This window comes from Calonectris borealis, chromosome Z (genome assembly GCF_964195595.1).
Source record: "Calonectris borealis chromosome Z, bCalBor7.hap1.2, whole genome shotgun sequence".
In the NCBI taxonomy this organism is placed as follows: domain Eukaryota; kingdom Metazoa; phylum Chordata; class Aves; order Procellariiformes; family Procellariidae; genus Calonectris; species Calonectris borealis.
This window is the reverse complement of record NC_134352.1, coordinates 72,181,224-72,209,033: the sequence shown is the minus strand read 5'-3', so window position 1 is coordinate 72,209,033 and position 27,810 is coordinate 72,181,224. Positions and strand designations below refer to the sequence as shown.

General features: G+C 42.2%; 1 protein-coding gene across 3 annotated transcripts; it reads right to left on the bottom strand.

The window, feature by feature from the left end:
* Positions 1–1,382: 1,382 nt before the first annotated feature.
* DAB2 (DAB adaptor protein 2) lies at positions 1,383–27,750 on the bottom strand. Of its 3 annotated transcripts, none has more exons than XM_075138449.1 (15): positions 27,545–27,750; positions 15,127–15,246; positions 13,829–13,968; positions 13,001–13,099; positions 12,552–12,683; positions 10,433–10,516; positions 10,158–10,181; positions 9,838–9,885; positions 9,595–9,657; positions 7,112–7,747; positions 6,129–6,282; positions 5,051–5,557; positions 4,433–4,524; positions 3,559–3,626; positions 1,383–2,847 (listed from the first exon to the last, which is right to left on the bottom strand). In XM_075138449.1, exons 2-14 carry the CDS (start codon positions 15,218–15,220, stop codon positions 3,564–3,566), a joined length of 2,136 nt encoding a protein of 711 aa, XP_074994550.1. In that variant the 5' UTR covers positions 15,221–15,246; positions 27,545–27,750; the 3' UTR covers positions 1,383–2,847; positions 3,559–3,563. The 3 variants fall into 3 exon arrangements, with proteins under 3 accessions (XP_074994550.1, XP_074994549.1, XP_074994548.1); XM_075138448.1 differs by having other exon boundaries at positions 4,943–5,557; positions 27,545–27,735; XM_075138447.1 differs by having other exon boundaries at positions 4,943–5,557; positions 15,127–15,299; positions 27,545–27,670.
* Positions 27,751–27,810: the final 60 nt, after the last annotated feature.

The window sequence follows — 27,810 nt, the reverse complement described above, 5'->3', positions numbered from 1 at the left end:
AAGTAAGTCATAAATAACCTGCTGTTTAGCAATGAATAATTAAGTATCTGGATGCAAGCTTAAAATAATCATCTAGTATAAGGATATTCCAAATTACCATGGGTAAGTAAAAAAATGTACTTTTAATTTTTTCTGTTCCTCACTTTTTGCGGCAGGGAGAAGGGAGGGTGCAGAATAGGGCAGACAATTTTTTTTTCTCTATTCAATCCTTGATTTGAGATAATTTTGTTTAGAGGAACCTAAATCTGATGCAGCCTCAGTCCAGCTTGATGCGTCCAGTTGCACTAAACTTATTTGTTTAGCAAGAATGCAAGACAGACACTTGTAATATTGTATTGTTTCATCATACCTGCTTCAATTGATGCTATATACACCACTACAGTTCATGGTTCTTTAAGACAGACTAAATCAGAGTAAACAGCTATTTAAACTAAGCTAGCAGACCAGCAAGCACGAGCGTTTGGCCAGCTTCTAAGAGGTCCTGCTAACCAGCTCTTAGTGATCATCCTGACAGCTATTTCAAAACTCCAGCATAGTAGGACTGTTAATTTTAGCTTGGTCAGCAAATGGTCATTTAAATGCTTAACTCAAATGCTGGTAAACATATTCCTTCACTCAAGCACCGAAACAGCCAACTGTTTTTTTAGTTCTAATGGTATCCGAGTACTAAATTACATGTTGCCATGCAGAAAAAAAAAGTCAAAAAACCCCAGTGATGCTCTGTGAAGCACCATAAGACCTATATTTCAAGCTGGATACCAGCTCCTTTTCAATGAGTTGTTTTCAACCCCTTAACCATATCAATCAAATGGTACTAAAAGTAAGCAAGCAAGCACCCCTCTATTTATTCAGTGATAAATCAGGCTGACAGTTACAGGTCTGTCTCCAGTACTAAAGACTAGTCTGAAACAGTAACTTTCTAATGGATTTATTCTTTTTAGCCATCTACATTAAAGGAGTTGTAAAGTTTGTTCTGAACATGAACTAAATATTCTAATTTAGTTTTCCCAGCATCCCACCTCCTGCAAAGCTGGAATGGACAAGTTGAATTAATGAAACTTCTGAATGCAATGCAATTTAAGTACCCAGCTTCCATGGTCCTGGAGAAGGGAGCAAGAAAGCAACTTTAGTAGTAGCAAACTCAGGCTAAGCAGCTAATGGGACAAGCTTCTAGTGACAGCTTGCTAAGCTGGGGATTTTATTTTTTACTGTGGGACAGCATTTGTTGAACATGCAGGAAGCTACAGAAAGACATAAGACCTTGCTATCAGACAGCTATAGTAAGAACCTGTGAGAAACATTCTTAGCAGGCTCTGAACTCCTAGTGTCAACTAGACCACAAGATTGAATTATGGAGGACAGAATCAACAGCCACACTGATGTTCATTTGGTATGAAGAGTTGCTTCTTTTTAATGTCATTAGGTAACATTACTTGAGATACTACAGTTTTATATAACAGTGTAACATCCATAAGTTTCTACATTTCCAGTTTGAGACAAATACTTAAATTCATAGCTTTTTTTTTGCATTACAGAAAGTGCAAGAGAGGTTTATATACAAGACTAATTGCATGACTGGCTGAATTGGGTACTAAGGCTGTATTCAAGTTGACTTTCTTAGCTCTCCAGTTCAGCAACTGCTTAGGCATTTGATTTAACAATACTATTTCAAGTTTATACTTAGCATTAACAGAAAAACCTCTGACACATCAGCCATCACCACTGGCCAAGAATGTAGCTGTTACAGATCTCTAAATCAGTTGGTTATAACTGACTGTTAGTAAAGAGGTACTTTAGAAAAGGCACAGTTTTCAAGAGATGGAGGACTACCTCACATTAATGGCACAGAGGTGGTGCATCTGTTCACAAGGAATCTAGACATGGAGTGAAGCCATGATTGTCTTTTTGCTTTCTAACATACTGGAAGCATGCCACACTACACCATGTGACAACTCAAACTGAGCAACATCAAGGACATTCACTGAGATATATGCAAGAAGCCTATCTGCTTGTTCCATTTGTCTGCCAAGCCACCTTAATAAAAAAGTAGATTTCCGTCCCTGAAAAAGCCGTATTAGCACCAAGACAACAGTTAGTGTCCATGACTACCTCAATGTTCTGCAAGAAGTGTTTCAGCTTCTGACCCTACAGTGTAGATCTCTAGTACTCAGGACCCCAGAAGTTCTATTACAGACCCCACAGTTAGTCCCTTTATTACACATTTATGGCAGAATGATACTTTTACCATTAGTTAAATAAACATGTATTGGAATTTTTTTCCTCTACCATACAGTTTACATCTTTGTGGCTCAGAGACTAAGTCATATGTCCAGTCACCAATTAGAACTGAGTAGTGTCCACTTAACTTTACAACTGGCTGCTGTTGTGATAACAGGCAATGACCTAGTTGCTTAAGGTGTGGAGTTTTAGCTACTAATTCAATTCCCTTATGTGAAAGCAATACTTCTTCCCCAGGTACATTCAGTTCCTATATTTTAGGACAGTAAGTGCTACAGAAAGAGGAATTGTGGTGACCCTGTTCACAAGACGCATAACTTAGTGTTGCTAAGCTCTTCTATGGAAGATTGCAAAGAACTAAAGTAAAGTTAACATCCACCAATTTGAATTTGGGTCTCCAGCATGAGTCCAACTCTCCATTTGCTTTGCCCTGAATTATCATCTTCACAGCATGTTCTTTGAGGGTTCGTGTTTCAATCCACCTGGATATGTTTTAGATTATAGACATCATGGAACGGCAGCAAGAGTGGCAGACAGCAGAGTGAAACAAGTAGAAAAATCATGTTGAGAAGAGGTCCAGTTATTCCATTTGTCCTTTTCTGGTTATGCCTAGTATGATGAAAAGGACTTAGGGTTAGGATGGCTATAAGTTATAGTTTTATTGCTTAAACTAGCTTAAAGCCACTGAGAACAAAACTGAAGCCATAAATAGCAACACTCATCTTCTGTTAGAAGCCAGACAGTATTTCAGGGGAAGACTTAGAGATGTGGCAGAGGAATAGATTTGCTGATTTGACAGCTCATGTTCTCTAGTCAGTGGTACGAAAGTTTGAGTTATATTAGTTTCTAGTGACACAAGCTCTCATAACAGCCCTTATTCTGTTTTAATTGCAATTCACCAGAGGACAAACCCACAATTATTTAGGGGATTAAACTTCAGAAAGCTGCATGGGGCACTGTGTGCTAAAACTCTCCCAAAGAGATATCTGAAGGAATTTAGGCAGCCCCTCCGAGTTTTGCAGCACATATTTACTCATTAACTTTCCTCAAGGAAAGGAAATCTAGATCTATTGTGGCCTTGAGACTTAAGTCCATGGAAGAATAAAATCTTTATTTCTAAGAAAGTGAAGCTGGCTAGGCTTAGCCAGAATGCATCTATGTACAAGTCTGAGTAGAGGTACTCTAGCAGAAGTGTTCTTCTAGGGACTGTGTGCCATACTTCAGAGGAGCATTAGAGTTAAGCTAGTGTAGTTTTTAGCCAGCTCTTTACCAGGTTTTCTGAATCAATTTCAGAGAATGTCTTATTAGTGGAAGACTTACCTGATCTATGCAAATGGGTTGCCAAAAGGATCACCAAAAGGACCAGAAGGTGGTTTCTGAGATTCCTTCTACGGAAAGAGAGATCATAGGCTGTTAGTGGATTTCCAGGTTTCACCAGGTTTACTCTACATGGCTGTTTCAGCTAGCTCCTGTTCCAAACACCTTCTGGAAAGAATACTGCAGAGACCCTGTTAAATACACATTAATTGTACTGCTTTAACAACAGAAAAGAGCTCTAAAGCAGTGTTAGCAGGTATTCTAGTCTGAGGCAAGGTACTTTCAGAAAAGCCATGGGTGCTTACTGAACACTCATTTGGAGCTGAGCCAGTGTAGTCATGATGAGGCCTGTTTTAGCCAAATGCTAGATGTGTTAAGTCAGCATTCTGGAATCGATCCAGAGCTTCCACCAAGGGCTTCAAGTGCTGTGTCCCAAATGGAGTGATGTGGTTAAGCCACTTCCTCCCCCAGGGGGTATTGAACATGGGAGCCTCCCATTTGTTCAGCAGGAAAGCTGCACAGTCCACACTGCTCAGTCTACTCCAGAGAGAGGTAAATATAACTGAAGTGGAAGACTTCTGCAGTTACGTTATTTTACAGTCTTTTGTAGAAGCTCCCACTACTGAAGAATTTCCTGCTAGGGCTTGCAGCTTGGGGAACTGGTTATGGACCCAAGCCAAATGGAATCATACTTGTTAGCCTTCTTGCAACAAATGCCCCCTCTGTTAGATTAAATATTAGCTTCAGACACGCAAGAAGTTTTGCTCCATAGCCTCTAAGCCAGAACTAAGCCAGTGGTCAAACAGAGGCACCCCTGTTGTTAAGGAGAAAGAAAGATTTGGTTTTTTTGGGGGTGGGTTTTTTTTTTACTACTTACAGATGAGGCACTGAAAAGGTCTGTTTTAGCTTGACTTTCAAACAGACCATCAGCTGGCAGCACACTTTGTCGGGGAACAGGCTTTGGTAGTTCTAAGGAAAAGAGACATACTACTATTATCACTTAACAGCTTTAACAAGTACTCAGCTCTGCCTGTATAGCAGCACCAAAGCTCACCTTATTAGATACACAAAAAACCCACACAGAAGTTGCTTTGAATGCTCACAATTTTATCTCCTGCTTGTCCCTCACTATACTTAAGCTAGATGGGACTTCTAACATTGTACAAACCTAGTTTACCTCACTCTAGTCAAATAGTTTAGGCACTAGGTGTCAGTGTTTGGCCACTGACATTGATCAATTCTCTAATATTATTAGGGGAGACAGTCCTTCAACCCTCTGTTTCAAGTAACCATTAAGTCAAATTTTCAGTTGTATCAGAAAAGACTAGTGATTAGCCATCCCAAACCCTCAGCAGCTATCCAAGCAGAAGAAAAAAAATGATTTTACCAGTCATTTTGGCAGACAGCTTGCTAGCTTCCATGTCATCATGATCTGTACTATCTTGAGGAATGCCTACTTTACTACTAAGGTAATTGCTGAAAGCTCCAGAAGCACCTGAAAGGCTTTGCTGCTCTCCTCTCCTTGCTGGTACTGCAGGTGGCTTTGTCAGCTGGAATTCTTTGAACATTTCCTTGATATCCTTCATCTCTTTATCACCAAGTGGATCCAGAGCAATAAAAGCATCACTCTCTTTCTTGGATAGCTCCTTCTGAGGTGCAGTTCTAGGTGGTGGCAGAGGTGGGCTAGTTGCTGTTGACATGGAGGGCAGTACAGATGGCGTCTGAGCAGGTAGTGTTGAAGATGGGAACACACTACTCTGGAAGGGATTTACAGCACTGGATGGCTGCGCCCATGAACTAGATGGAACTTGTGCTGCCTGTGCCCAGAGACCAGAGGACTGAGGGGCTGCTGGGCCAAAAGATGCAGGCTGGTTCCAGCTTGGCACTGCTTGAGTACCAAAGGCAAGTGGTTGAGTAAATCCTGTAGGCTGAGCAGGCATCACAGACCCAGGAAAGACTGGTGTCTGTGCACTCCACGGTGATGAAGTTACTGGCAAGCCACCTGGGAGGGGAAGATTGTTGTTACACAGCACTTCAGTGATCTGAAGATCTCAAGCAGGAGTGTATCAATTCCACTGAGGGTACCAGCAAAATATTTTTCATGTGCTGCCTGCAAGAATCTGATTTACACTTAATAATCAAGTCATTTAGGGGGGAGGGAAGAAGGAGTTTAACATTTTTTACTTTGTTCCATTTCAGTCCTGAAAGAACAGAATTGAGGTTGATATAACAGAACGAGGAACATATCTAGTCCTAGCACAAAAGGTGATAGATGCATTTGCCATATAGTTACTTCTGTGTAAGTGATTATTAAGGCTCTGCAGCAGTGTTACCCTAGCCTCCCAAGTTGTGCGTGAACCTTGTTTACCTGAAGCAGCAATCTGCTGTCAAAGTTTAAGCAAAAAACCCTGTTCCAGTTAAGGATGCAGAACTTAATAGTTTAGGGCAGACAGCACATGGATTAAAGGGCATGGCACTACACATGAGGTGTAGTGGAAAGGAAAACTAGAACCCCCGTTTTGGTGTTAGCAGATATCTTAGACTGAAGCAAGACCTTCACTTTGTGAACTAACCTAGACCAGCCAATGGAGGTGCTGTGGTAGGACTTGTTTTGAAGAGGTCCAGTGGACTAGTTGGCACAGGTCCTGTCTGTGCCACTGAGGTCAAGCTAAGGCTCTCTGTAATCGGCACAAAGAAGTCTGAGCTAAATAAGTCACTCGATGCAGTCTAAAAAGAAAAAAAGCTTTGTGAGATGGCATAGCAGAACACATGCTAGCATGATCAAGACTCCCTAGTACAGAGCTACAAGCTTTTATTTCAGCTAGAGCAGAGCAGGGAGCTTTGATGTATCCTTCAGAGACCAAGTATAAGAGTTTCAAACTTTACCATTTACTGAAATGCATGGCGTTAAGTAGGTATAATATATAGTAGTCACAAGTCAATAGCAGAAGAATAAGGCTTAGATAAAGTGACTGAATTATTTATTATCATAATGAGCCCTTTGCCCCCCACCCCCTAAACATTCCTACTCAGTCTGCAGTGACCCCTGCAGTTGTGGCAAAGTCAGCAACAGAGTTTTGCATGATTTGAGTGCAAGACAAATGCAGCTGACCCAGAGCCACCCTGTGCCTAATCAGGCAAGTCATTGAGATTACCCTCAGATGGCAGGTACTGAGAAACTACATAGGTTTCTGCAAACTACTACTAGTACCTCATTGTTACGAAACCACAGGCTGATGGGCATACAGCTATCATAACAGGTTCTGGCATTATATCAAGTGTCAATATACATAGCAGCATACTTACCAGACCTTTACAGAAGTATGGCAGCATTAAGGAAAAAAGTATATAATTTAGTGACTATAGCTACTATGAAGCATTCATGAATGTTAGAATGTACCATAGCTGCAGAGAGGTTAGAGTAAGCATGGCAGGTAGAAGAGAAGTACATGTGTTGTGAAGCTGTTTAGCCAGTATGAAGAAAGAAAAGCTTCCTTCACCAACTTCTCTAAGTAAGAGCATGCATATCACCATTAATTACTTGAACATTGTTCACCTTGACAGACCTCCTTCCTCTTCCTGGCTTGGTACTTTGTGGTGGTGGGCTAATTGTTATAGACTCATGTGACATGAACGGGATAGTGCTTTCAGAATCCAGTTTTACTCCATTCTGCAGAGATACTCCTTTGGAAGGACCTTCCACAAACAGGTTTGACGGGGTTTTAAGAAAGCCATTCTGTTCTCTCTCTGGTACCCCATTTGGAGTTCTTGCTGCAGGCGACTTACTCTCAGGTGGCCACTGGCTTGTTAGTGCTTCTCGTTTGCCAGTTCTATTAGAAATCTGGTCAAACTGTTTACCAAAGTAGTCAATATCACCATTTGAAGCACCATTACCCACCGATGTCAAGGTACTCAGACTTTCCTTCTTCTGATCAGCAGATTTGAGAGAATCAAATGAAGGCAGTGCAGATTGGTCTGGCTGTGAGAAAGGATCATCACTGAAAGGGTCTGGATTAGGTGTAGGAAAGAAGCTGAGATTGGTAGAGAAAGAAGTCTCAGGCAAGAAGGGTGGCTGTGGCTTTGGTTGTGGAAGAGAGGTTGTGATGCCATTCAAGAAGAGATCCTCTTTTGTAAAAGTCTGTTTGGTCTCAATTTCAGAATTTAGATCCACTAACAGAATCTCTTTAGCTTCCTATTTGTTCAGAAAGAAAAATAAAGTTAGTTTTATGTAGGACTTGCTGCATAGTACACATGCTCAAGGAAAACAGCTGCAAAAGGAGAAATCCTAGTATCCAATACATTATAAGTATGCAATGTCACAGTGAAGTTGCACTAAAGCTTCATCTTATAAATTGCTGGCTGTGGTCAAATCACAGCTACTTAGTTTCAGAAACTCAATGTTAAAAGCATTTAAGATCCTTTGGTTAAATATCAGATGCTTGTTATACAGCCTAGAGACTGTAAAGTCATTAAGCACTAATTACACCTAGACTTTCACTCGAGTCAAGAACCCTGTTGAGTTCTAGTCATTTATTTTGACAAGTTGTGAAATCACACTGCCTTAGTGCGACTTCAAGTTGCAGTCTCAGCTTTGGAGTAAGATTAGAGAGCTATTTGCCAGTGGAAGATGTTAACATGCCATCTTCTCCACCAAGCAGGTAGTGGAAGGGTAGGATTTGGTCACTAGCTAGACTGATAGCACCAATTGTATTGTGGCTGATGGTGGCTTACAGTGCCAGAATAAACCGGTAGGATTTCAGGGGTCATACTGAGCTATGACAAGGTGTATGCACACTTCTGTGGAGTTAGGCCACATCTTGAGCTGTGGCTACTTATCTAGAATGGCCAGGAGTCCATTCTGAGGGACTTACTTAAGGATTCACTTGTCCATAAAATGAGCTTCAGCTTTAAAGGTCTTTAGCAGAGTTTCTGTAATAAGTCTTACAGCAGCAGAGGCATGTATTGCTAGTACATATTTCTAGGACATTTAACTAGAGAGGTGGACCCATGCAAACTTCATGAAGTTCAACAAGGCCAAGTGAAAGGTCCTGCAACTGGGTGAGGGCAATCCCAAACATGGACACAGGCTGGGTGATGAGTGGATTGAAAGCAGCCCTGTGGATAAGCAGCTGGGGGTAACTGGTGGATGGAAAACTGAGTATGAGCCAGCAATATGTGCTCACAGCCCAGAAAGCCAACCGCATCCTGGGCTGCATTAAAAGAAATATGGCCAGCAAGTCAAGGGAGGTGATTCTCCGCCTCTACTCTGCTCTCGTGAGACCCTACCTGGAGTACTGTGTTCAGCTCTGGGGCCCCCAGCATAAGAAAGACATGGGCCTGCTTAAGCAGGTCCAGAGGCAGGCCACAAAGATGATCTAGAGGGGGCTGGAGCACCTCTCCTATGAGGACAGGCTGAGAGAATTGGGGTTATTTAGCATAAAGAGAAGGCGCCAGGGAGACCTTGTAGCAGCCTTCCAGTACATAAAGGGGGCCTATAGGAAAGATGGGGAGGGACTCCCCATAGTGATAGGACAAGGGGTTATAGTTTTAAACTGAAAGATGGTAGATTTAGATTAGGTATTAGGAAGAAATTCTTTACTATGAGGGTGGTGAGGCACTGGAAGAGGTCACCCAAAGAAGTTGTGGATGCCCCCTCCCTTGAAGTGTTCAAGGCCAAGTTGGATAGAGCTTTGAGCAACCTGATCTAGGGGAAGGTGTCCCTTCCCATGGCAGGGGGGTTGGAACTAGATGATCTTTAAGGCCCTTTCCAACTCAAACCCGTTATATGATTCTATGACTAACAATACAGGATCATCTCTGTCACGCAGTCTCAAGTGAACTCTGCTGGATAAGAATGACATTAGCTACTAGTAAGTAGATACTATTATAGCCCTAAGACACTGGTACACTGATGATAGCTAGACAGATGTCTCAGTGAAACCAGAAACCAGGACTAACAAAGTAAAACCAGATCTTATTACTAGGACTAAGTTTGCTCTCAAAGCGAGAGCTAAGACAGCTAAGCTAGATTCTACTTACTGTGGGACTGCTCATATCTGGAGGTGTTGACATATCCCCAAACAAGTCCATCTGGTCAACTCCCTTGAAGCCAGAAATATTGAAAGAATTGGTATCTGTTAGAGTTCTTGCAAGAGCAGGAATCAAGCATTATGCAGATCTACTGTAAACACATCTATAAATTCTGCATTTCCCACACAATGTGGAGCAGTCAGTTATGAACTCCTTAACAGCATCAGCATAAAATTCTAAAATTTAACCTACCAGTTTCATTTTGTCAGCTTGATCAGCAGGTAGTGCTTCGCTACCATTCTGTAATAGATGGATAACAGTGTCAGCAATAATTGGAATATCAAAGCTTGCCTTAAGCAAGGGACTTGCAGCCTTCAAAGAGCAAGTGATGGAAAGAGGAAGTATGAGAGAGATCACTACTCAGTATTAGTTCTGTAGGCCCCTTTTACTCCCATTTCAATATAATTGGGCTTCTGACATTGCCTCTATAATGCTGACAGTGTCAGGAAGTCAAAGCTGATTGTGTGGCAGCAGCATACCTAATCAAGTGAGGCTGAGTTGGAGTGACTTACCTCAGTCTTACTTGTTTCTTCACTCTAAAGAAGAAGAGAAGGCTTTTAGTACCTAGGCATCATGTAGAATATCCAAAGCCTCTCACTTTGGAGAGCTTACCAGATCTAGGAGGTAATCAAACTGCTGGTACAACTACCAACCGATAGCTTCAAGTGATCCTGGATTTAGACAGACCTCAGTGTCAAGTCTTATAAGAGCCCAAAAGCCAAGCCAAAGCTTGCCACGCAAGCTTTATTTCTATGCAGACTAATGCAGTTTCTGTAATTTTACTCGCCTTTTTCTTGTCTTCTTCTTCCTTCTTCTTCATATTATATATTAGTTGGAAGAGGTCCTTAAGATCAACAACTAGAGGCTCAGCCTGAAAAAGAATGTAGATTTTAGGCCAGGTACTACTTCATAGCTTGCTTCAGTAGAAGTCCAGGGAGCAGCAAGCCAAACTTTCCTAAATGGTGCAACAGGTTGAGATAACAGGAAAAGCAAGAGTTTAAAGGACTGCCTAGTCTCTACACAAGAGAGCTTACACAGAATCCAAGGGTAATGGGTTACAACCAGCTTAGAACTGTTGTTAACTCCAGAGGGAAAGTGGCTGTATTTGTGCTAAGCCTGCTATGTTTTTGCTAAACAGCTTGTAGCACAAGATTTTGTAAGTGCATGGCAAGTCCTAATCACATTTGCTCAAAAGTGCAAAGTTTATCCAAGCTCTCTGGTAGTTTCATGAGAGGAAAACATTTTGCACACATCTGTTTTCTACCAACTCCAACCTGGAGAAAGCTTCTACAGCTAAGATGACATTTACTTTAAACAGGATGCAAACAGTAAATCAGCAAGGCAAGCATAAGAGAAGATTATCATCACCTCAAATTTGTAGAGCAGACACTAGCTTTAAGTGGTATCTTTACCAGGATGGAAATTTAGTGTGAATTAGAAAGGCACTGCATTCTCTGCACACCCATCAACCAGAATGTTTTGAGTGGTTGCTGAGATGGTGGCAGGTTCAGCTATACTGATTTGGAACTTTTGCTTGAGGCATATAGTAGCTGTGTCTGTGTCTAGAGTAGGACAAGTCCCCCTGTTCAGCCACTACCTTTGGCTCAAACAGAGAATGTGTTGAACAGATCTCACTGTTTACATCTGAGCATCATCCTCTCCTAATCAAGGGTTTTAGACATGCAATTGCAGGAAAAGCCATTTCAAGAGTTATCAACTTTAACAAACAGTACAGCTGCAGCAGTTTAGAGCTGCAAAAGTCCTTACTTCTCAGCTAGACAAGTCTGTGTCAAAAACAACTAGCAGCAAGTCAAGTGCTGTCTACAGCTTGGCTAAGCTTATAGGCTGTCAAGCAGCACCCCACGGTGAAAAGCTCTGAGAACAGACTCCACTCCAGAGCACACACAGAAGGCTTTTGTACTTAATCTACAATTCCAGTGAAACCAGCACAACACAGGACTCTGATAAACTAATAAAACAGGCTTAGGAGAGGGTGTTACAGCTTTTACTAAAGTAGTAACATGCTCAAACAAGGAGCCCCTCAGTCCCACCTGTAGTGCGTCTGAAGCTGCCAACAGTTCTCCAGGAGAGCAGGCAGGGATGTGCAAAGAAATTACTCGCTTTGAATTACTAGCTTGACTTTGGCTCATCAAGTCATTATAGTGACTATTATAAAGACATTATAACTACAAGCTAATAAATGATAAATATCTAACTTAAGTTCAGGTCATTTAGAAAGCTGCATAACACTCAGCAGTCATTCCAAGTAGCTTGTTTACAATACTGCTTATGTACAGATTCCCTTCGGAGAGACAAACCCTGCACACAGGATTTCTGCAAGGGGAAAACCTATCACAGAAGGATCAGAATTCCTCCCAGAAGTAACTCTAGGAGAACCAGACCTGCCATTCACTGGCTCCAGAAACACTCTTGCAATTGAGTAAGTCTGTTTTCACTGCTGCACAGGACAAAGCATCATGAGAACTAGACTTATGGAGTTCTAACATTATTCCTGTTAACTCTGAGTGACGCTCTGGCTATTTGACTCAAGAATTATCATTCTCACTGACAGTAACAGGCCACTGTACAGGAAAGCCCATGATAATGACTCCATTCATCTCACTAATATCTTCCATGGTGCATGGACATGTTAAGTAAAGTTAATCATAGTAAGCAAGGCTACTCGAGTGTTTTTATCCTGGACTACAGAAAAGCTGGGCAAGATAAAGGCCACTGTGACACAATCAATTCCTACAGCCCTCCTCTTGGAGAAGAGCCTATCCATCTGTGCTGGTATTCCCCTATATCTCACAGAGCTATCAGCAAAAACTACACCCTTATCACATGCTAAGTGTTTATACAATAGCATGACTCATAGCAAGTTGAAAAGGGTGTCTGATCCATACCTGTTGTGCTGTTTTTATGGCAAAAAATTGGTGCTGGCCTTCTCCACCACAAATATAGCCAAAGGCACGATTGTCTGTTACATCCCGAGCAATAAAGGAGATTTTGTTTACTGGATGCTCATGCTCTATGACCTAGAATTGGGAAAAAAAAAATAACTACTGGTTTAAATTGCTGGAGACATAATAGCTGCTCTTCTCTGTAATTAGAATGTTTGAGACTCTTAGAAAACTTCAGTTCAAGACTCAGATTTACCAGTCTTTGACTAACCAGAATAGGATGTAGCTATCTTTCTGGCAGGTGGCTTCAGCATTACAACCCATTTCACAAGCCAATTTTTATATGTGGAAGGGGGGCACAATGCTGTTAAGGAATCTAGTTCAGATTGGTCTAACTTCCAAGTGCCTCATTTGTGTTAAGACTCACATAAAGAGAATAAGTCATATCTTACCCCAGTTTTCTCATCTATTATCTTGATACCAGAGAGGGAGATGTTCACCCAGATCTTCTGTTTGTGTTGACCCTGGGAACGGGCTGCCACTGCCATTCCCTGAAGAGGATAAATATCAAAGTATTGATGAGACTTCTGTTAGATTGAGCTTTAATTTGTTTCCTTACATTCCTCATGAGCCCATGTCTGTGACTGTACTAGTACTAATCTAGTTATTCCTACGCAACTGAACAGCTAAAGCAGCATTCCTCTTGCAACATATCCTTTACTAAGTTTGAAGTGATACCTCAGAACTAGATTGTGTTTCCTCTTTAAAGGTTTTGGAGCTTTAAAACTTCCTATCTTAGTTCACAAAACTGCTGCAGTAGCAGCATCTTTACCAGCTTTCCTGGCATGATGGAAGCTGTATGAGTGTTCTGCACTCCAGAAGTAATCATCTTTGTTGCTGCAGGGTCTCATTTATTCTTTGGCTTATCTATATCTCTTGCTGTCACTATTGCCACAGGATGCCAACTTGTGCTTTGAGTTCAGTGTTGAATTGCACAAAGTTCCCCCCTCCCCAGCCAAAACCCAAGCTCACTATTTGTGATCAAGTTCATACTATTAGCATCCATACTGGATGCCTACAAGGAGCGTTCCCAAGCTATTAGAGAAACACTGTTCTTTGAGCAAGGGGTTACAGTTTTAGAAGTAGCATCCATCTAGGAGGATGCTGTTATTACTGTATTATCATTAAGCCATATTTGAAGTTGTGCCAAAGTGACCATTTGATCTGCTTTCTGAAGTCTACCCAGAAGTTGTTCCTTACATGCCATCTCAAGCCCTTACCTTCAGTTTCATCATTGAATCCTGACTCATTTTGTCTCCTCTTGCCTCTGAGACATCATCAATGCCAATCAGTTTAGCTTTGTATCTTACACCATCACCTTTGAATCTGGCCAAGAGAGATTCATCTGTTTTTTCTGGCCCTGGAGACAGAAAAGTGGTCATCTTTTTTTTTTTTTTTTTAAGAAAGAAACATCTATGTTCTGGCTTTGAGATCTTTAAAAAAAAAATACTATATTAGTATATATTAAAACTGTCCCTTGAGAATAGCTGACTAATAATCCCTAGTCCTTCCAGTACTGTGTGCACTGCAAGATAGTTACTCCTTTAAGGTCACAGTGCTCTTGCAGAATCTGGCCTGAGTTCAAGGAGTGGAGCCCAGTGCCTAATATTTGGGGACTTCAGAACAATTGTTTGCCCCATAAAAGACTGAAATATTTTTAGGCAACAGCCAAGTAGATATAAGTGCTAAGCAAAAACACCAAGCAGAAATGGTACTTTTCATGGCCCTACAGGATGTTTAGTAAGCCTTTCAGATGGCTTACTACTACACCTAGTTCTAGTGTAGTTAGATCTCTTCTTGGTGTGCAAGAATCTCCTAATTCCTGTGCTATAACTTTCTATTAGCACCATCATTTCTACAATAAGTCATGGTACCCCCGTCCCTGTAATCACTTGGGATTTTAACTATATTTGCTATTTCTGCTGTTCCCACTACTTCTCAGAACTGCTTGATTTTCTTCTCTGCATGCTCAACAAACTCCAAGTATGTACCTAGGTGTGTATTTCTGTATGAGATAATTATATTTACATGACCTAATCTATCAAAAAATGTATTATCTGATCTACAGTAATTCTCATTAATTCTCATTAAATGAGTTTTCTAGCTTCTCTGGACCAGAATCTGTATCTGTGTCCAGCACATCACTCCCTCTCTGGAGGAAGGGGAGGAAGTGAGTTCAGGTTCAGACTGACAGCTACCTGGATGGTCCTGGGTCTGGTCATCTCCTCAGGAGGTTTTCAGTTCTCTGGGCTTTTGGTGACTTGTCAGGCTCAGCAAATGAGCCATTTAACAAGTGGAACTAAGAGCTTTAGAACTTAAAGCTAGAAAAAAACCTTTCAAGCTAAAAGCCTACTTTCTGGTTAGATTTATTTTACTAGCTTATTTACTCACTCTTCCAGTCAGCTTGAAACCTTGGAGTTATTTTAACTATGCTGTGAGAGTGATCTTAGTTTTGGGCAAGTGCAAAATATTAAGGACGCTGACTAGAGGATGTGTTCAAGAGGTAAGCACTTCTTACCTTTCTTTTTTTCCTTCTTCGAAGGTTGTGCTTTTGGTGGAGCCTGTTGCTCAGGCTGGCTGTTGATAGTAGTAGTTTCAGCTTCAGTAGACATGATGAGATGGTGGTCAGCTATGCTTGCTGTAGTTTTTAAAAATCCAAATAACAATTAGTAGGCAGACATAGTATTTTACCTTGAAGAAGAAATACTTATTAGACCTGTTAGTCCAGTTTTGTTCTGCTGAACAATGAAGCCCACTAATGCGTGAAAGTTTTAGTAGTGATCATACAGGAAATCTGATTCACTGTCTGTTCGTCTCAGGCTACAGAGAGCATGAAGTTATGGCCACTAGGTTATGAACCCTCACCTCAGTAACACCTAATCAGTAGATCACACTGACCTACATCCACAGGCTGTACTTGCATCACCCTGTTTTAATCTGTCAACCTTTAGCTTTTTACCCTTTAAAGCTATTTATAGAACCTCAGATATTTTGCTCTATTCTCCTCCAGCACTGCCAGCTGCATCTCTGTAGCAGGACAGGAAAGAACGCAAGAAACATTTGCTAGGATCTGTTCCAAACACCCATGAAGATGACACCAGAACACCCACTAGAAGAAGCCACTAGATCTTATTCATGTTTCTGTAACTAGTGGAAGTCTGAGGTTATAGCACACAACAGGTAAAAGCAAATAAATTCCTTAGGCTGCAGACAGATTGTTCCAGGAAAAAACCACAAAACCCAAAACCAAAGCCCCACTCCCTTGTCTTAGAGTAATCAAGTAACCTTAGGGGTTTTTTTTTCATAAAAAAACCCAAACAAACCTGCAAGTTAACAGAAACTACAGACTAGTATGACTTAACTCTATGCCATGAGACCCTTTTGCCTCCCAATACAAGATGTGTTAAGAAAAATTATCTGCAGTCACCATGTTTTGCTCTTACATAGCTGAAGCATTGATTCGCACTTACCAGAGGGACTCATATTGTCTTTATGGAGTTCTGAAGTTCATCTATACCCAGCCAGAAAGAACTGGACATTCACATCTGCTACAGAAACTGTTCTATGAATCTTCTGTCTGGGGTATTGCAGTGGCTTCAGTTAGTCCCTTGAATTTTATGGTGACAAATGAAGCCAAGAGATTGTTTAGATGATTAAGTAGCTGGGCTACCCTCTACTAGTAATTTTCCCTATATCCAGGCAAGTGGCCACAGACTAAGCCACTCCTTTTATCCAGCACACCATTTGAGACATACTATGTACCTAGATACAAGTGCTAAAGCATTGCATATCCTCTAGCATTAGAAGCTTGTTTGCTTCTAATTCCTCATTTGCATTAGTTTCAGCTAATGCTTTATCTACTGCTTGGAAATTACTTTCATGGTTTTGCTCTCACTCCTGCCTTCCCCTCTTCCCTCAATTCATTACTAAGTCAATAGCTACAGACTGACTCATCCAGCTTGCCACTAACAGTAATGGATGTCAAGGCTTAACTAATTCTTAACCTAGGAAGAACATAAATTCCTAGGTCTTTAAGAGAGAATTCCACCCTGAAGGCCTCCATTTCCATTTAGCCAGGAGGGAGGCCTTTAGGGAACGAGCTGTTAATATAAGCAAAGTTAGATCTAGCTGCTTACCAGATGGTTTGTGAATTGCATTTAGTGTTGCTCAAGTAAATCCGAGATAAAAGTGCTCATATGGGAAAGATCTCTGGCAGCTATACCTGTTCCCCTCTGTAAGCAACTTATCTGGCCACAGCTAGGGAACATTTGATGCAAGGGAACAAAGATGTTGCTGTGAAAATTTCAAGCGGTTCTGAGTAGAAATAGATGTTAGAGGAAGAGTTGGTATAGCAAGCCATGGTTATTCAGGAAATGTTATCAGTGGAAGAGCGGCTTGTGTGCCCATTCTGATAAAGGAGCAAGAGGGAATTTTTACAACCAACAGGGATTTTGCAGGATACTTGCACCAGTGCTAAAAAGAAGTGTGCCCATTGAACACCATACATTAAGCAGGTAAAATGAAGCCAACTGAATTCTACTCTAAAACTAGACTAGCTTGCCTAATGGTATAATTTTGGGTGGAGAGTCTTTAGACTTCAGCATAATGAGCCTCTCCCTAGATTTATCAAGTCCTTCAGAAATAGAGAGGAAGGAAAGACAGAGTTAAGGTTGAATCATTAGTTACCCACCCACCCCCATCTGGAAGGTTACTGTTTAGAGAACAGAAGGAAAAGGCCTGGAGAAGAACAGAGCTAAGACACACTCTCTAGGAGCTGAGTCATAGCTTTAGGACATTCTGCCCAGCTCCATGCTGGAAAGAAGAAATAGCAACCTCGAGGCACTGAGTCCTGCCTGTCAGTGATCCTGCTTCCTCAGCTTACTTGGTAGAGCTACACCCAGCTCTGGTGTTATACAACCACAGTAAGTATCTCACTCTGAAGTAAAGGTAAGAGGCAATAACAAGAAAATAACCTAGGGAGGAGCAAATATGCACACGCAAGACCTCACTTTGGCAACTGTAAAGTGGTAGAAATCCAGACAGGCATCTCCATCTTTAAACTCTAGTCATCCCTCCATTATTGCCATCTGCCTCCATCCTATGGAAGCCAGATCACTTATTTGCATAGAGCCAGACAGCACAAAAACCCAAGGTGGAGGAAGATGGACAGGGATACACACAAGTCTGGCTGAACCCTTGCAAATACCCCCGCCTTACTGTGGAAAAGCTCATTCTCAGTGTTAGCAATGCAATTTGAGAAGATTAGTGAGGGCTTTCTGGCCAGTTTACAGGACATTCTCTCCTATCTGAGGTCTGGCACAGCTCATCTCACCTGGTGAGAGTTCACAGTACATGACAGTTATTTATCATGCCTTTGGAGAACTCAATATCTTTAAGAATCATCTCTGGAGCAAGAGAATTAGTGAAACCAAGAATGCAAGGATAGACAAAGGCTGCCTTAATACACATTCATATTTTAAATTTACTTCTTGACATCTTAGTTAAGCCACAAGACTAGCACAAAATTGCCTCAGGCTTTACCTTAAAGTTTCACAGGGGTGAGGAACAACATTATGTAGTTTGAGCTACCAGTAATCTAGTCTGCTTGGGGTATGGCAGTCTCAGCCACAACTAAATTTGGATTCTATGCTTTACACCCAAGTTAAACCTGTGCAAGGTCTTTGTCACACTTAAAATTGCTTTACCTTAGTGGAAAATGCTGGTGTGCTCTACATGCAAGCAACTAAAATGAAGCTTGTAGTTCTTGCTCTTGCTCGGAGGCTTCCTTTGTCACTACTCAGTCTCAGTATTTCCTTACTCACACTGCAGGAGTAAGGCAACAAGAGACTAGAACTGTTGTATTACACTTGAATTCTGAGTTCATCTGAAAAGAGCCAGCCAGCAGCACGGCAGGGTTAGAGATGCATGTGCTTTTATGCAAGGACAGTCATCCCTTCAGTTATACTGGCATAGTGAAGAACAAGCTCATTCCCACAGCAACTATGTCAGCAGACTGTTAAGTGATCCTTTTGAATCTTCTCCATCTAGATAAGTCCATTGCTATCACACAGCTTACTTACTCACTATGCAATTCTATGGCCCATTTTAACTACTGTGCTAAAGGCACTATTTCAAAAGTCTTAGACTAGAGATTTATGGATGTTGCTACCCTGGGAGAAGTGCCCTAAACTCTTGCCTGTATCAGTAGATATGCACCACATTTTGCTCACCCACAATTTACTCCAGAAAGGGCATGTTAAGAGACCACTAATAGTATCTTCCTCCTTTCCTATAAGGACCATCCTGTGAACAGCAAGCACTGATCACTCCTCAGGAAAAGGCATTTCAGGCGCTCAACACACAGGCCTCGAAGTATGAGCTGCTACCTACTGTCTCAAGTTGGGCAACTCTCCATTCAAGCATTGTACTTAGCTTCCACACAACTACCGTGGGAAAGTCAGTCTAAGACTTTGGGCATACTGTGCTCTTGGAGTCTTCTCTGAACTCCCTGCAAGGAGAGCTGTTGGTAGTGACAAGTCATCCTTGAAATACCTGTTTCTTAGCACAACTTGAAGCACATGCCAAACAATTTTGTTGAGCAACATTTAGTTTCCCTTAAGAGATGTTTTCACAATTATCCCTTATTTAAGCAAGGGGTGGCAATGTGGTAGCTACCCTTAATGATTATATTTGTCCTGTGCACAGCAGATTGAGAATCTTCATTATAGCTGTAGTCTGTCATAGGATTTAGAGACTGGACAATAATCCTCACTCAACAGACAGGCTTTTCCCCCTCCGCAGACAAAGATAATTGCTTCAATGTTGATGAAGGTTTGTCTGAGAAGAGTTTAGGGACACTGAAAGTCAGAGGCAAGGCAGATAGACTGCTGAGCAGATGTTTAGTTTAATACTTTGTCCTTTTCACAGCCTGTGCTCTTTCTTTGTCCCTTGATACTACCAGTACATGATTCAGCCTAAAGAGTTATTACATGTAAATATTAACCTCAAATTAGAATCTGAGAGGCCAGGAGAGGACAAGAGAAGCTTTTACTGCCAAGTGCAATATAGCCTGTTCGGATGAAGTAGTAAGCAGAAGCACAGCAATAGTTCAAGTGCTGAACATGCTTCCAAGGCAGGTTGTTCCCTCCCCCTGCCTTCTTGAAGAGTTAGTTAAGTTCTTCTGGTTAGAAGGTTGTATCAGGACCTGCACAATCCTTAGAAATATCTCTAGGCATCAAGTTCTTGACAGAAGAGCTGTTTTCAGAAGGCTAGTAAACAAGCTGTCCATTTCAGTGAAATCACAACTTCAGTTTTGCAGGCTGAGGAAATGGACTAAAGGCTAAACAGCAATACATACAATGACTAGCAAGAATCAAAGCTGCAAAGCCAGATACATTTACTAATAATGGACCAGCTTGACTAGCAGCATTCTACCCACATTAGAAGTATAATTCAGGGGGGCATTTGTGTGAGCCCCTGTATGACTGACTAACATCTGCATCTAACAAATCCCTATGTGCATAACCGACTATCACATTCTCTGCCTAGTTCTTGCTGCAATGGTAGTGCCCCAAGGAGCCTTGACAAGTACTAGGCATGCATTAATAAATCAGAAACATGAATGTGCTATTCAGACTTTTGCCTTTTAAACAGGGTCATTCATGCTTAGGAGTCAAATAAAATATCATCTTAAGTGTTTTGTTTCATTACTAGAACACCCATTGCTCTAGCATCTGACAGTGTCTAAGAGTTCAAGTTGACTAAACCTTCTGTAACATGACACAAAATTACTATGATTTAGATGAAAAATTCCAGCTGCTTGTTCTGATGCAAGCACTACCATTAGTTTGTTTCCTCTATTAAAACAATCAAATTAGTCTGTTAGGAACTAGCATAGCCAGTGATTACTATACATGAAAGATACTAGCCTTACCTACAGGTAAATTATACCCGATATGTATTGTTCACACTTACACATAACAAGTACCTGCTTAAGACAAGTGGTGGAAAGAGTTCATAGACAGCTTGGGAACTGTTCCCCTCCAGTTTATGCCATGTCTGGAATGCAAGAGCAGCATCACTTGCCAGAAAGATGACTGAATACAGGCTCTTATACTGCTGAGTCTAATCCAAGACCGTGTGGTTAGTCTTGTAAGAGACAACTGAAAAGGATGGTGACCTTCCTTGCCTGACAAGCGAAGCTATCTATCATTCCCTCAGTCAGCAACATCTAAATTAGTGATGCTTCCACCACTCAGTTTCTCCTGCGATTCCCTGATAGCAGGGAAACCAAGACCAGTGTTTTCAGCCTAAGGACTTCCTCTGCCAAGAGGATTAACCTTTTGAAATAAGCTACAACTGTACTTATATATTGCAGGATACGGTACATAGTCCAACTGTCTTGATCATACACAACCAGTAATGAGAACCAGGGAAAGATGAAATTCATCTACTTAGTGGGAGAGAAGCGTGACAAGGGACACATCCTTCATGCTGCTCCCTCCCCCCAGTACCGACTGCAAAGTAGATAAAGATCTTAGTATTCTAATTAGTCATGTCAGCTACAGATGTTGGCATGTACCCTTGCTGGTGCAGCATCACACCTGTGAAACTACCCAGACATCTTACCATTTCAGTCAATTTGCCAACTGCTCTTTCATTGGTTGAACAGAACAGTTTGTTCTCATCATATCGGTGCATCAGTCTCCTCTGAGCTGTTTGATTTTTAGCAAGAACATAGAAATTCAAACTGTGTTCCTGAAAGTGTTTTCTGCACACTTGCATCACTGGAATCACAGCTAAGTGACCATCACTAAGTTAACAGCTGGAACTGGACAGGTCGCTCAGTTCAAGTGGTGCAATTGGACCAGTACTTTTTGCCATTATACTATGCTTTTGAGCTCATAATTTCTGATGAGATAATTAATTACTTCTCAACCCAGCTACCATAGTAGCTCTATTTTGGATTTTTCATGCACTTGTCATGGGAATAAATACAGCTGTTGCAGGAATATTAGAACAGAGGGCTCAGGAGAAGTCATGACCGGTTTAAACAAGACTAACAATTTGGAAAGATATAAATTAGGAACTACTGTCCTCTGCTTACTTTAAAGGAAGAAACTGAAATGCTTTTCATGAGCTAGTGCTATCTGGTTCCCTGAAGACTTCATCTCAAGCACTGCCATAGTCTGTTTGATAGAATTATTCTTCAGCCAGGAACTTCAGTGTCCAAAGGTAGTGTCCAGACACCTAGCTAGTCCATCTCAAATTATGAGTTGTTCCAGGAATAATGTGGCATTTTGCAACAAGTCTTGGTAGCAGCCTTTTCAACTTCTGTTGTGCATTTAGCATTCCAACCTTTTAGTTCATTTTTTAGACTAAGAAACCCCTTCACTCTTAGTACCAGCAATATCAGCATCTGAACTCCAGATTCTTCTTTTAGAAAGAGATTGATAGATTTCCCAGTATGCTCTTTCTTGATAGAGAGCTATTCAGTTGGTAACACAGGCTTGTTACTAGATTATATACTTAGATAATCCACAAGAAGTTTCTTCGTATCAGTCTTCCAGAAAGACAGCACACTTTGCAGCTTGCTAAGGGGCCACTCCTCTATACCACTGTCTCCAATTTCCAGTGCTGAAGCCTCACAAATCAGTGGCTCCTGAGCCAGAGCTGTCTGTTCTAGCTATTGCTCAGGAAAGCATTACCTGCCTACTCACAGGATGAGGAATCTCGTGACACGCACCTGCAGTGCATACCACTCAGTCTTCTGTCAATGCTACTTGCTGACACTCACTGGATATACCAAACAACCTGGAAACAAAGCAGTTGTTAATCAAGGCAGCTAGTGTTTACTCAGATGCAAACTAGTTTGAATTAGACAACAGCTCAAAACTTCATTTCCAACTGTACTCCTAACTCCCTCCTGCCTAGAAGGCTTGTTTCTGATCTTTTTGCTAGTTAGTATATCAAAAAACTCTTGCCAATAACCATGCTTTTCACCCCCTTCCTCAGTGCAGGAACTTGACACATATTGAAGCTGTTATCATAGGTTATTTCAGCTGCATGCTGTTAACTGTCCAGTGCTGGCAGAGTTATCCCTCTTTACAGTTTGGGTGTGTGCAAGCTATACTAGAGAGATTGCATATGTTCTGCATAGCCTATGCTGAACTATAAGTATTCTCTACCTGTTCATAAAGGTATATGTATGAGCAACAGGATTTTGCTGTATTATTCTTGCATTCACCCAACCTAAAACCATGTAGTCATGGCCACAGTGTCAAGTACTGCAGTTCGCTTACCCAGCCTGATGATCCAACGAGCAGCCAAAACCCTGCCCTTAGACATTCATTTCAGCAGTATTTGAAGAACCCTCCATCCAGCCCCCAGCTGCCGTGCCTCTCATCACATAAACTGTTGTCACAAAAGTCACTCCATACTGCCTCTTGTAACATGCAAGTTACATTCGTGATATGTTGTTAGAAGACTTGATGACAATTCTGTTTGCACCTTATGAGGGCAGGTTCTTCTACAGCAGTTTCAGTCCTCAGTTAGGTATTATGAAGCATACTGCTTAATACAAGGGCTACTCTTGCCTTCAAGATTAGTCATTACCAAGGGCCCCAGCTCTCCCTTGTATGTACAGCAAGAAAGGCAATGAATAACTAAACAAGACACAAATCTAAAAAGGTGGTACAGAAAGATCTTTACCAGAGGTAAAAAAGGATTAACGAGGCTTTTCAGGCTCTACTGCAGCTCCTTCAGTAGCTGTTGTACTGAACAGCTAGTCAAGTTTCACAGATGACTATTCTGCAGTAAGTCTCCCTATTGGTAACTGTAGTTACATGTTTGTTATGTACATTAGAGGAAGTTTACATTATTGCTCCTAAATCCAGACTCTAAAGTAATCATGACAGCTTCTCTCTAATTTTCCATCTCCTATCCATCAGAAGTATGCAAGGACAAGTGTCAGCCTTCCATTCTGCTCTAGAGTTTACCTTCCATCAGCCAGGCTAGCAGCTGTTTGCAGTAGATCTGCTATTCAGCCTACTAGAAAACTAGTTCTTACTCATACAGTGACCTTTGTGCCCTCCCTTAAAGCACAAATAATCCTGTTCTGAGAGAGCACAGAAGATGTCTGTGAGGTAGAAACACAGGTTGCAATATTTACACTACATCCTTAATGTTCCTAACTTGTCTTGTCCCTTCCTAGGAAGAAAGTCTCATCCATAGGTGACAGGTCAGGTGTATGAGAGTTCTCACAGGAGGAGACTTGCTGTTGTGTGACATATCAGCATTGAGTTGAGTACATTTTGCTGGAGGAGCCAATTCCTAGTTGACATTGTCATGAAGCCTCCTGACTGCCAAGGTATTACCCTGTCTCTCAGACCTGCTTGTTCTATTCAAGAGATAATCCTCATCAAGTATTTCACTTCTCTTGTTGCTTAAGGATGCAACACGAACTGACAGAGCAGCAGGGAATTCAGCTCCAAGGCCAATAGTTTGTACTTAACTGGCCCCATAATGCCTGAGCTTTGAGATTTAAGGTGACATGCATCAGCTATGAAGCTTTATTAGCAGCTTTTAAAAAACAAAAATCCCACAGATAGTTGGGAGTAAAGGTCTGCAGGCCATTTCAGCTGAGACACTGCATCCTCAAGCACTCCATAGCATATGCAAGGCTCATTCTCCTTTCAGAAGGGAGGAAACTGGAATGGTCTATGCCCCCATCAATCAGGGCTGACAACAGTTAGATGGGAGCAGATGCTTTGTTCAGCACTCAGCTGCCCCACTTGCATAAACAAGCTAATCCTGTTGAAACTGGTACCACTTATTTATTGACTAGGCCTTCCACTATGCTTCATCCAGCTTCTTTATAACCCTGAGACCCTTGAACCCAGATACAGCCTCAAAACCAGGTTTCTAAAGTCAGTTTGTTTTGTCAGTTATGGTACTTAGACACCTTATTCTATTTGATCCTTCTAACGCAACCACAAGTTGTATTTCTGTGGAGTCCATGCTGAGGTAGAGGAGTAGTGGCTTACACTTGGTTGTGTTTAACAGCGGAAGCTCGTTAAGACCTCTTAGCATTCCTCCTCCCCTCCACAGGAGGTAGAGTCTTGATTCTACTAATGATCCCTTAGTCTATATGCAAGGTATAGGTTTTTCTCCAAAATCCTTGCAGATTACAAGTTACCTTCATGCTACGTCTTCATAATTTCTTTTGACAGAATCTAGCCAGCAAGCAGGATCTGCACCATCAGTACTGTTTCCAGAACAAGCTGGCTTTCTCTGGATGTGGAATTTATTGCTTCATTGTCCAAGCAAATTCATGCTTCTGTAGTGCTCACATATTGCTAGCTTTGCTGAATAAAGATCACAAACATTCCCAAGAACTGGGTTAACCCAGCAGGTCCTACAGATGTCCTAGCAGTGTGAAGTTCACCAGGAGAGAAGAGCATCAATAAGAGAGAAATCTGTAGTTTTGGCAACAATACTTAATGACTACAGCATATTATGCACTTCCATTTACTTCATATCTCAAGCTATGGCTTTTTTCCTAAACATCCTGTCCAGACACAAGCGCTTGATTCCCCCTTCCTTGACACTAAGTGAAGTTATTTGCTTTCCCACAGAGACAAAAATCTAGGAGCTCTTTTTGCCACCCTTTGCATATATTATATTCACCTGTTTAGAGTGCTTCTTTCCATATCTGCTTGTGACATAAAGGCCTTAAGCAAGAAGAATATCCATAGCAGCTACTGGTCTACAGTGCCAATAATAGGGTTGTGCAGGCATTTTGACAAGTAATACTCTTCTCAATGAGAAAGTGGGTTGTGTACTGCAGATGTATAGAGATACTTAGAAATGTAGCAGAAGGCACATGTTAGAATGGATAACCATCTCTACCTTCACAAAAGAAAACTGAAGCCAGATTTTTGGCATTTGGCCCACCCTTCTAACTGATAGAGCAACCTCTGGTGCTCAGCCAATAGCTTTGTTTGAAGTAAGAGCACTTCAAGATAAGAAGTATCATAAGTCACAGGACTATCAAAGTAGTGCTCATCATTCTCCCAGTCTCCTTTCTACAGTGACAAGCACACAAGACCCTGTTAGATTCCCCTCAGCAGAACCATCTCTTCATTTAAGACTTGGAGCACCTGGCATTCACTCCACTTTACTCTGAGCCTTCCTGTACTCCAAGTCATGAGGTTTGCTGGTTAAGCTTCTGTTCTGATCATTCACCTGACATTCACTTAGCACTCACATCTTCCTTACCAATTCTACCACTTGGTTCTCCTCCTCCAAATGTAAACGCTAGTGAGTTACTATTAATAGAAGTTTCTGCTTTAGACTGGGCCACATCCTCAGACCATTCAGAGAATTTTGGAAACCTGATTATGCCTCAAGAACCATTGTGTGGGATGCAACTGCAGCAATTCTTTGAACAGGCATTGTGGGTGACTCCCTCAGACAATCCCCTTCTCAGCCAAAAGAGATTTTCTTTGGATTCTGATTCACCTCTCCAGTTAGCCACCTACTGCCTTACCCACCTCCTGGAAGGTCCTAATGGAAGTTGATTTGAAGACCTGCTAGCATTATAACTACCTAACAGGTCACTATCTGACACAAGGACATGTTTTCCAGTGCCTGGTACATCTTCAGCTAGAATACATAACTTCATAATTACTTTTCTCTAATTGAATCCACATCTCTTTTGCCTATCTACACAGGTGTTCCCATCCCTAAGCATACTTAGACCCATTCCTTAGCACACATTAGACAAATCTAAGCCCACATGCTCTCAGATTTGGTCAATTTTAGGCAGCCTTGCTTATGGAAGTTACAGAAGACTTCTGAGGCAAAAATGTAGCATTTTAAGGCAAACTACCTTCATTAAGAGGAGATAAAAACAATTCCTCACCACCCATCCCCCCCCCCCAAAAAAAAAAAGTTAATTCTACCTTACCAGTGAATTTGCATGCTTCCCTAGTAAGTGCTCAAGTAACCAGCCTCAGCTTATCTAAGGGGTAGAAGCTCTGCTACAGAGAAGTCCAGCTGTATTGGCAACACCTGCATTTATCTTACTGCTCAGAGCATAGGCACTACCCCAACATAAGTGTCATCATATGATATCATTAGACTAAGTCTCACCAGCTGAGAAGTCAGTTTCTCTGACAAGGTACAAGACTCATTCCAATTAATCCTGGACATCTCTAACTATACCCATTTACTACAGACACAAGTAGCATCCTGAGATTCACCAGCAGGCAGAAGGGTGCCCAGCAAGGATGCTCCATCCAAAACCAAAACCCCACCCTGCTTCACAGCATCCTGAACTCTTCCTCCTCGCTGCTAATAGAGAGATTCTTTCGTATCTGTCATTTATGTGAAATGTAGTGTTTATGTACTTTTCCCTCCTCTCCACACACAAAAATGAAAATGCACGTTTATTTTCTTTGCGCCCAAGCTTCCTCAGGCCGCCGGCCCTGCCAGAGCCCGAAGCAGGAGGCAGGCAGCTTCCACCCCGCCTCAGCCGGGACGCGCTCCTCGCAGCCCGGCTCGGGCAGCGCCCAGCTCCCCCCACCTCCCCGCGGCGCGGCCGAGACCCCTCTGCGGGGCCGGGGCCGCCCCAAGCGCTGCCGGCGCCGCCACCTCTCCGGCTTTCGGCGGCGAAGCGCAGCCCCACCGGCGCCTTTTGCCTAGGGCTGCGGGGAGATGCCAGCAGCCGAGCCAGGCTGCGCCCCGGCCCAGCCGCGGCGGGAGCACCCCCTCCCCCGGCGCCCCATCTTTGTTAGCCCCCACCACCCGCCGCAGCCCCACCACAGGCACCGACTGTCACGTCCTCGGGAGAAAAGCACCCCCCTTCCGCCGGTGACAACCCCTTCCCCCCGTAGGCTTTGCAGAAGCCGAGCCCCGTCCGCAAAGCTACTTACAGGCTAGATCCGTGCCGCTCCGTGCATGATCCGACGACTGCAGCCGGTAGCCTGGCTGGGACCGGGGGCCCGGTTAAATATTCAGTTGTACTCTCGCCTTCAGATTAGTTAGCCACTCACAGCGAGAGATATGGTTTTAATCAGATGCTGGCAGCTGAGGACTACCCAGGAATGCGCTATGATGTTTTTGCTGCTTGCTCTTGGCTACTCCCCCTCAACGTGTCGGTGCTCACAAGCTTAACCCCTTGCGAGCCGCCGCTCCGGCC

What these genes read in the sequence shown, in the direction of transcription:
- DAB2 (XM_075138448.1), bottom strand. Translation starts at nt 15,220, where the DNA reads ATGTCTACTGAAGCTGAAACTACTACTATCAACAGCCAGCCTGAGCAA. An exon ending in AAGAAACAAGTAAGACTGAG is followed by an intron (nt 9,886 to 10,157) that starts GTAAGTCACTCC and finishes CATCTATTACAG; the next exon opens with AATGGTAGCGAAGCACTACC. An exon ending in ACCTCCATTGGCTGGTCTAG is followed by an intron (nt 5,558 to 6,128) that starts GTTAGTTCACAA and finishes TTCCCCTCCCAG; the next exon opens with GTGGCTTGCCAGTAACTTCA.